Source organism: Rissa tridactyla, chromosome 2 (assembly GCF_028500815.1).
Source record: "Rissa tridactyla isolate bRisTri1 chromosome 2, bRisTri1.patW.cur.20221130, whole genome shotgun sequence".
In the NCBI taxonomy this organism is placed as follows: Eukaryota; Metazoa; Chordata; class Aves; order Charadriiformes; family Laridae; genus Rissa; species Rissa tridactyla.
In genome coordinates, this window is record NC_071467.1 from 98484788 (window position 1) to 98494985 (window position 10198).

The 10198-nt window shown below is 42.7% G+C and overlaps 1 protein-coding gene across 3 annotated transcripts in view; it reads left to right on the plus strand.

Annotated features, from left to right (window-relative positions):
- The window catches only part of RNF144B (ring finger protein 144B), a 56629-nt gene that overhangs the window by 39941 nt on the left and 6490 nt on the right, over window positions 1–10198 (plus strand). For all 3 annotated transcript variants that reach the window (XM_054192096.1, XM_054192094.1, XM_054192095.1), the window contains exons 4-7: window positions 1172–1232; window positions 6793–6997; window positions 8167–8311; window positions 10017–10106. In XM_054192096.1, coding sequence (XP_054048071.1) covers window positions 1172–1232; window positions 6793–6997; window positions 8167–8311; window positions 10017–10106 — 501 coding nt within the window. The remainder of the gene's footprint in view (window positions 1–1171; window positions 1233–6792; window positions 6998–8166; window positions 8312–10016; window positions 10107–10198) is intronic.

The window sequence follows — 10198 nt, forward strand, 5'->3', positions numbered from 1 at the left end:
TTCTTTTTTCCTTCTACAAAAGCAAATGTATTCACAGCGTGATACTGAATATACATTGATTTTTTTTGTCTTTGTATTTCTTCTCACATGAGTGCCGTGTCACAAAACCCAGAAGGGCCAGTGTCCACTTCACTGAGGGCAAAATTTTGCCTTTTACAGTAGTCTGAAGGACTGTGGTGGGATATTGGATGTGAGGGTTGAGAGCCTTTCACTTTGAAGCTGTCGATTCTACACTGTCTCACAGTGCTTCAAATGATCAGGTTTTAGTATTAGTCTAGGTTTATTTTCAGTAAAAGGCAAAGACATTGAGGTAGCTGCAGAAAAACTTTTAGTGCTGGTACAATATTACAAATGGATTGGATAAAGAGAATTATCTCAGATTTTGAGTCCAACAAACACGTGGCTCCTGAAGTGTCCATGAAATTTCTTTTGAACCCCTCCTTATCCTTTATGCAGGTTTGCTTATTGGTTTTAAATAGGGTAATTGGTTTTCTTACGTAGACTGTTAATTGGAGATTAGAGGATTTAGCCTTTTAGGCTATTTTAATTATGGTAATGTGTAAAATATATCAGCAAAGCCTGTTTGTCATTCCAACTAAATTTGTTAACTTCAGTCCAGTTCCCAGTGGGGTGGTGTGTTCCAGGCAAATTCCAACAGCAGTGGCATTAACTGTCTTAGTCCAAAACCCATGAAGTGAATAAAAAATGGAAACCAGACTAGCTTTAAGTTTCTGAGAGCTAAGTGACCCCTGCCGTGAAGACTGGGAGACATGAATGAGGAATCATTCATTTGGGCTCTGTTCTTGTGCATGAGCAACAGGCTGCAGTCTCCAAGGCTGGCAAGCTGTCACCCTTCATTACATTAAACCAACATGAAATAAACCAAGAAGCCAGAAGTAAATACAGAATCCACAAAGAAGGCTTTCCTGTGCATGGTGAAGAAGATGTGGGCTGAACTACTGGGCTCTGTGGCTGAAATAGGAGAGGTCAAGAACTACTTTACATTTTGGGGAAGGAAGTCAAGGTACGGAAGAACATGGTGGTGAAAAGCAAGCAGGAAAAGAAGGTGGATTTGAGAGCCAGCTCAGGCATATAGAACAGGGTGCTTATTAATTTTTTTCAAGTCTCTGTGTTTCTAATGCTTTTTCTCTGTGTTTGTTTCTCATTTCAGATTGCCTGTTTGGTGCCTGTTGACCAGTTTCAGTTATACAAGAGGCTGAAGTTCGAAAGAGGTGTGAATCTTTTGGTTTCTATTACCTTCATTTTTAAAGCATCAGTGGAGGCAGCAGTATTCTATACTGCAAAGACAAAGCCAGTTTGGTGAGTTAAGGAAGAGACTGAGAAGATGTCTTTGTTTTGAAATAGTTTAAGAGCAATCAGTAGGTCTGACTGTGTTCCACAGACAAATTTGAAATCATTTCAGTGGAGCAGAATCAGTAGAGTGGCATCATACTGAAATACCTTTTTTTTTTTTTTTACTCAAGCTTGTGGGCAACACTCTTGGATTGTGTGCCTGAGGCTCCGTCGTCCTTCCCACAGTGTGCTCATGCTGGGTCCTTGAGGTGGTGGTTGTACTGGTAGGAGTAGACAAGGTGCTAGAGGCTGGTGCAGGGTCCTTTCATACATCCATACAGATCTTTAGAACTTCTGGGGGAGACAGACCTAGCTGTCTGATGGGGATTTTTGCAAACATCCCTGCAAGAGAGCTTTTCTTACATAGAAGCCATATGCGTGTTCATCTAGTATTATTTTATTTTTTCCTGAGGACCCTTCATTACTGAGTAAGGCCTATTTGAAACTGAAGGTCTTACTGGGGCCAAGCTTTGGTACGCCATAGGTCAGCCTTCTGCTTCAGGAAGACAGTTCCTTGCCAAGGCTGAAGGAGAAACTTGCTAGTCAGAAAGATGAGGTCCCACATTGGTTTTAAAGACTAACACCAACTTGAAAGTCTCAGCTGAAAGTTGCAGTCTTTTTCAAAGAACTCACTCCGTGATCGTTTGCAGGGTAGTGTATCTGGGACTGATCTGCCCTGACTCTGCCTGCTTTCAAAGTTTCTTCAAAAGAAAGAAAGTACTCTTGCTTTCCATGCATGTTTAGATGCAGATAGATTGATGGATTGTGAATGTGTATGAAAATGCAGAGGCTCCTAAAAGTTAGGCACAGTAATGCACTTTAAAAGGTGGGCAGATAGAAGAACATATGGGTTTTTATAGAATGTCTTCTGGCATGAATCACGGTGAATGTCCATGAGGTAAAAACCCAGCAAAATTAGTATATTCAAGTATGCCCTAGAGTTCATGGATAGTTCGTTGTAGCTATGGTTTTCAGGCACTCAGGCCAAAAAAGAAAAAAAATCCCAAACCCTGCTTTCATTTTTTTATTCTTTTTTCCTATTTTACCTTCTTCTCATTTACGCTTAATTCCTTAGGAAGTCCCTCCTAAAGGCGGGGTGGTGGTTCATAAGCCAAGCAGTGGTGTGTACAGCCCTGGACAGTGGAAATGAGAGCTTGTTAAATCAGCGTATTAAAGGGTTAAGAAAGAGAACCATTCTCACAATGCATTAATCTGTTTTACGTAAAACCTTTTTTTAATTGAAGACTGTGAAACTAGTGATTTCCTGGTATCTCCTCCTCTATAACTAGCCAAAGCTGAACTTATGATCTTTTGTCCAACTCCCTTTTACATCTTTTTTTTTTTTTTTTTTTTACTGTCTCCCACACACTGAAGCCTGGAACTTGCCTATTTTTTAAATCCTCCTTCCCTTTTCTTTCTTGCCTAAGTCTGACAAATCCTTCTCCACCTCCACTACCTTCTCTTATGTTTCTAAGATCTGTCCTTTCTCCTTTATGATGAATAAAACTGGCATCCAAGTGGCAGGCTTAAAGACAGCCTTTTTGCCTTGCCTGTTTGCCCCAGCAGTAAATCCAGTTTACTGATGCTTGGGAACAATGTTTCCTGCTAACTGAAGCTCTGGCCTGGACACCAGCACTAATCCCAGCCCCAGCTGAGACCTTTTGCCTATCTTAGGTTGAGCGCTGCCCCCAAGGCTGACCTTTTTGGACTCATCAGTTGGACTTGGCTTATTAGCTTCTGCTGGCCTGAAGCTCTCTCTCAGACCTGACCCTAACCTGGCAAAGCCTGTTGTCATGGTTTGGGACCTGACTGATGCCAACACTGGCCTGACAGTCTTTTTCTGAAGCTAGCGATAAATATTGCTGATGGCACCTGCTGGGGCCGAATTCTGACACGGAATCTGCCCAGGGACTGCCGGCAGCTGAGACGTGTTCTGTGCCTTGTGTTTGTGTCAGCCCTGGTGCAACCTAGCCCCTTCCAAACCCAGCGCTGCGGAAAACCCAGGCCGCTGCTGCCTAACTCTGCCCTCCCCTCCCTTAAAAACGGCAGATACTAGGGTGCCCTTCATGACTTTTGCTCTGACCAACAAAGCCCTTTATTCACACCCTTCAGCTTCGTATATTCAGGCCCTTCTCTCGGTTTTCTTCTGTTGAAATATGGGCTCTTTGCTTCAGCACCCTCTTTGCTTTACTAGAAATGCTAGAAATAAATAACCAGCTTCTTGGGTAAGTCAAAAAGACTTGCTCCAGCTCTGTAGTCTTTGCTTACCGTTCTTCAAGTGATTGGTAAAGCCAATGCTTCTCACCCTTTCAGACATTTTCCATTGCGAGATGAATTTTAAGGAAAATTTTGAAGACCTGAAGGAGGACTTGTACATCCAAAAGCTATCTTCCCCATCTCCCATCTGTGCTAGCTATTTCAATAGAATATATTTCCTGCCCATTTCCTTGTTTTTTTTTAAAAAAACTGGACAGATAATACTGGGAGAAACAGCTGTGAGAAGTAATTGGTATGCAATTGTATATCTATACACACTTGCTTAGTTTAATAAGGAATGCACTGAAAATATTCTATCCTCTTGTGTTTTTTGTGTTCTTAGAATGCAAATGTTTTTTCAGGCTTAAACCCAAGCTTTCTTACATATCTGTAATTTCTCTGTGTCCAGACAGGACCTAGCTAGCCACAGAGCTTCCGTGCAGCATATTTTAATAGAAGAAGCAGGAATTGCTGTGTGTGTCTTTAGGATGAGGTTGATGTGGTCATCACAAGTAACAAAAAATAGAGGAATAGGATGTGGTTAGGACATATGCATTCTATTTCTATTTCTGTGACAATTGCCCAGTCAGCCTATTGGTAGAACCTCCATTTTATGCCTGACCGAAAAGCAGTCCATTTTAAAAGGACGTGTTCTTAATATTCTGTGAAAGGCATGGGCTCATCTTTTCCACGGGTCCCTCTCCTGAGCCAGAAATTCTCCTTTCTTCAGGATGCTGCATTTCCCCCGTCTGCCTCCCACATCTCACCTGCTTGCCTGTGTGTTTTGTGAAAACTGGCCAGATCCCTATCCAGTACTGGCACTGTTTGGGAAGGCTTTCCTCCAGAGAAGGGGAGCGAGCGTGGCTGAACTGGCAGTGGGGAAGCAGGGGAAAGGCTTGGGAGAGAAATGGCCCTAACCGAAAGATGGAGCAGCTTGTCAGAGCCTCTTTCCTTTTTTTTGGCCGCTCCTTTTTAGTTTATTCTGGTTTAACTTGTACTCCATGGTAAACCAAACAGTATGAGACAGCATGGATTGCAAAACACCATCTGTAGGTTCTTTGTAAAATGGAGGAAATGGGAGCGGAGGGAGTTTCATCTCATGCATTACATCTTGCTGCAACAAATTTGTAAAAATCAGTAAGATTTACAGCCCAAGTCCCCTCCTGCCAATGATGTCAAAACCAGACATCCTGTCTTTCATCCAAAAACAGGATAGGAGAATTTAGGTTTCCAAAGTTGAGTACATTAAGCAGCTATCTGCAGGAGCTAAACTTTATCTCATTTTAACTGCTGTTTAGCAACAGAAAGCACACAGAACCCACTGTGTGAAGACTTAAATGCAATAGCCAGTACTAGGCCATTGTCTTACCCAGTTCAGAGTTTCTTTTAAGAGACACCAAGGGAAGCTACAGAAATAACAATTTCTCAGTCAGGACACGAATTTTTATAAGTAAGTAAAAATGTAAAATGGCTTGTGCTGCCCATCCATGTCTCTCTCTTCTCCCCAAAAATGAAGCTGCAAACTAGTTTGTTCTGGCCTCCATTCAGTAGAAAGCAAAATGTTTGTTTTGGGGGGCAAAGGAAGCACATGTAAAAGAATAAGAGGAAAGAAGAGAATTAGATTCATGAAGTGGCTGGAGGCAGATTGTACAGGTGTTTTGCTGGCACTGCCTAAATTATAGATGACAGCCTTTGCCATGGAGGTAGAAATTCTCCACATCTGTCAGAGCACTCTGACAGATACTTAAAAATTACCTGTGGTCCTGCAGCCAGCAGAGAGGATGATCATCTTTATGTGATTCCTCACTGTAAGTGTCCTGGACAAGCAGGAGGAAGGGATGGCTTTAAACAAACTGGAAGTTTTCAAGGTGAACTGGAAAAAAACTGAGTTTCTAGTGCGCGTTAGGTTGTGGAGGTTTGTGGGGTGTCCTTCTTCCCAGGTGTCCATGCATGAGTGTCTAAATGATTGAGAGCTTGGCGGAGGGAGGTGGGGGGGGAGAGTTTTACTACTTTGAACACATTTCTAGTTGTACAGCTTCTAGTTTCTGGGTATCTGGACACTGAACTGATATCACTGTTTTTCATGCTGACCAGAGCATCTGCTAGATATCCATCCACCAGCCCCCTTCACTGTGCGCTACCAGCAACCTCCTGCAGAGGAACAGTACAGGCAGGGGGGTGTGCATAGGAGGAAGTGCCTTCAACTGTTTCAGCAAAATTTTCTAGAGAACATATGTCTGGGGCCCTTGTGCAGCCTTTTGTTTCAAGTGGGAACAGTATTTTATCTGTTGGAGGTACAGAAGAACATTGTAATGGCTTTTGACATCTCGCAGTCAGGGATTTCCACCTGTTCATGAGACATCCCCTCCATCTATTTATTTTCAGTGGTGGTATCAGAGAGCTCCCAGGGAAGGAGGGGCAGATAGCTCCTGCAGGAACAACAGCCCTTTTCTATGGAGACTTTGGAGGGTGGGAGTGTTTGGCTGCATCTCATGGACTTGAGCCAGTATAAAGCGTGCACACAATGGGCACCCCTAACAGTGAACGTGTTTCAGCTGGGTTTCTGTTGCAAGCCCAAATTCCTTGAATAAAGTTGGGGGGGTGAGAGGAAGAATCAACATTTATCATTCTCTGCCATGTGGTGATGTCTGTAACTCAGTGTGTCCCCCCCCGAATCTTGCCTTCACTATTGCTGTAATCTGATAGCTGACAAATAATGATTGTATAATAAAGTGAATATTAATCAGAGTTTGTAGATATAGTGGAGGAAATAAGGCATGGAAAGTAACTTGATGTTAATTTAACGACAGTCCTTCTGTTATTTACATGAAAAATACCGCCTGGCTTGCACATTTGAAAGACATGGAACGGCCTAATGTTGCAAGACATGCACTTTTCAGCGAGCAGCACTTCTGTTTGCCTTTTGTATCTCCCTATAAAGCAAAGAATATGTCCCATGTCATGTATTGTCATTCTTGTGGTGCTTCCAGAGCAGCTGCCTTTGCAGAGCACAACTGCAGACCTGCCTAAAGAAGAGGGGTGGGCCTGAACGCCCATGGGCACTGGGCGCAGAGGGCTTCAGCTTCCACAGGCAGAATTGGGTCTCGCGTACCTAGACACATGTTGCTGGAATGAAAAGGGAACTGTATAAACAGCTTTATTTCTCCCCCTGTTACATTTCAGAAGTCCACTTGGACCCCGAGAGAACATGGTGCCCCGCAGCTGACTGCCAAACGGTGTGCCGTATTGCACCGAGCGAGGCAGGAGCGCCGGTGCCAGCAGAGTGCCCAACTTGCCACCTGACGTTCTGCTCCTCTTGCAAGGAGGCATGGCACCCGCAGCGCCTATGCCAGGAAAACCAAACTACTCCAGTACCAACTGAGCAGGGGTAAGAGGGGAGCCCACAGACGCAACATGGTCTTTCAGTTACTTTTGGCATGGGGTGCTAGCTCTCTGCCTCATATTAGTTGCGTGTAATGGCTGCCTTCTAACATCTCGAGTGCATCTCTGAGACTTTTTATCTCTCCTGGTGTTTCCTAAATATAATTCCAGTCTAGATATTAGTTTAAATGATACATTTTATTTTTTAATACATAATATTATGTGGCTGCTTACTGAACTTGTGATTCCACTGACACTTCTGAAAGGTGAAGCCTTCTAGGGCTTTGAATCTGCCTAAAGGCTTTGTTTGCCTGCTAGAATGAGGACTTGCGCCCATACAAAAATTTCAATACATTAATATTCTGGGATTCAAACTTTGCTTATACTATGATGAAGAAATCACCCCTGCTTAATATTTATGGGATCTCTGCATAGCTGAATCTTAACTCTTACACATAGTGGGTGTAAAATGTCCCATTTGGTGTGAGAAATCTGACTTATGCTCACTTTGCATAGGTGTAAACAACCTACAGATAAGGTTGCATAAAGCATTAATCTGCAGAAAAAAAACACTTTTGTGTTTAAATTATATAATGTCTGTGGCCATCCATCTTTGTTTTCAGAATCAGATTAAGTTCAGTCATGTGTTCAAGGTTTTCTATCATTTTTTGCAAGAAATGAAAGACTTACTTAAAATGCAAGCATTCTGCTTGCTAGAGACTTTATCGAATAGGAGTTACCTATTTTTCTTCTACAGGTTTGATCTTTGGCTTCGTGGGCTTTAAGGCTATTTCACTCAGGCAGGGACAATGCTACAATGCTATAAATTGCATAATCCAGTCCTATTAAACGAATGGTGCAAGCTGTCTTACGAAGTGTTAATTTTTAATGCTCCAGGTGATGCGTTTGTGGGTATAGTGAGTCTTGGCTTTATTTAGTATACAAGTCTGAGGGAACGGAGTTTCGCTTTTACATGATCTTACACCTAGTAGTGAGTATACTTCAGTGTATTGTACTTAATATGACAAGCTATATAACAAGCTTCGCACATTAAGTGCATTAAGACAACAACGTTAGATGCTCTCTAAAGCAAGCACAGTACACATTAGGCAGTAGAGCTGAGTATCAACAGTAATTACGTTCACACTTCACTTTAATGTTTCCCTTCTCTTCTAGATCACTTATTGGAACAGAGACAGAGGCACCAATTAAGCAGTGCCCAGTTTGTCGGATCTATATTGAGCGAAACGAGGGCTGTGCTCAGATGATGTGCAAGAACTGCAAGCACACATTTTGCTGGTACTGTCTACAGAACTTGGATGTAAGTGCTGCAGAAAAAACCACCTAGATAAAGCGTAATGGTGCTGAAGTTAGTTGGAGGCACTATACAAGCTCTCCACCAACTTGTTGATACCCTAGTGAACGGTTTAATTCCGCTTCTAACTTAATTTCTTTCTTCTCGTTCATCCAGTGCTTTTATTTATATCAACATCCTTTTTCCATAACGGATTATAGGCATGTCCCTGGGTCCCATCTTAGTTCTTTGAGGGAAGTGTGACAGACTGTCCCATTCTCTCCATTCCAGCACTACCTTCTCTGATTCCCTCTTCCAGTGCAGTAGCTAAAAATAGTTTGGTTGACAGCAAGGGAAAGAAGTGTCTTCCACCTGCTCCAACTGCAAGGGTCACAGCCTGTCCAAAAAATGGTATGGTAGTGGGTGAAGGGGGTTGTTTCACAAGTGGGTGCATTAAAAGCTCATATGAACTGGGTCTCCTTTGCCAGTCCATCTTTAGTGTGCTGTGTTTGCTGAAGAGAATGATTAGTAGACTTGAGGATAAAAATGTTGGATTACGAAGTGCAGGTTGCTAGTTATTTCTCAAGCAATACCAACTAGTCTCAACACATGTGGACTTCAAGTCTCCTAGAAGGATTAAGAGGACAGGAAGTAATGTGCTCGTGTATGTGTCAGCTTCCCTTTTTTTCCACAGTAACAACTCTGGGAATGTGAAAAGGATTTTACCAGCATTTGAAATAAAATGTTAGATGCTGCATGGCTTTTCTTTTCTCCTTTTTTGTACTCCATAGCCAGCAAGCAATGAAACTTCCTCATTCTTCATCCTTCCTTTTCTCAGCGTGCTAAACAGGTTTCGCTTAGCTTTATGTCCCATTTCTGTGTGTGTGAAAGTGCTTTTTCGACATGAGTCTTTTGGCTTGCCTCAGAGTATGACAGTACACAATGATTGCTTAACACCGTGCTAAACTGGAAGACTGTCAGATTCTCACAGACTCTGCAGACATGCTCTTACCAGTTTTTGTCAAAGGAGAAAGAAAAAAGAAACCATAGTTGTGTGATTCAAATGTAGTTTTTCTACATATGCAGGGTTACAGGAGCTCCAGGTGTAGACGAAGACAATGCCTGCAGAGCCAACAAGTAGGGCTGAAAAATAAGAGAGGAAGCACGGTCAGGTTACAGCACAGCTGGCTAAGGGAGGGTAATGCAGGGCATTAGTCACCTCCTGAAGAAAAAATGGATAATTAAATAAGTATTAATGGGAAAAGAGAAAGAAAATGGGGATTTCCTACTTTTTAAACTTTCCTGTTAAGCCTGGGAAGAAAATTACTGTAAAGCGTAGGGACAGCAGGAGAACAGAAGGTAGAAGTACCTCAGGAAGATGATCCCCCAGATTGCAAGTTTTCAGAAATGTCTGTTGTTTACAGGCCCCTTTATTGTCACCAAATTACAGACTAGGTACTTGTGCAATGGGTGCAACTTGTGCAAAAGCGAAACACGCTTTTTAAAAGTGGGGGAGGAAAGACACTATACAATAGCTCAGGTCCCAAACACACCACACTTTTTGAAAAGGCAAGAAGTTTCTCTAGATAATTACTTGGAAGACAGATGGACTTGTCTGCCGGCAGCTGGTAATTTTAAAGCAGTGTCAGGAAGGTTGTATTTCCAGTCCAGTCTTGAACCTCTCCCCCCAGTACTGTGACCTGTTTTTACAGCTTTGCCTTTTGTTTTTCAGAATGATATCTTCTTACGACATTACGACAGAGGCCCTTGCAGAAACAAGCTGGGCCACTCGCGGGCTTCGGTGATGTGGAACAGAACTCAGGTGCGTTCCTGGTCAGCTAGCAGAGCTCTCACGCATGCATGAAGCAAAGAGATTTTACCCTTCAGTGAAGGACCGAGATGATTATTTTCATG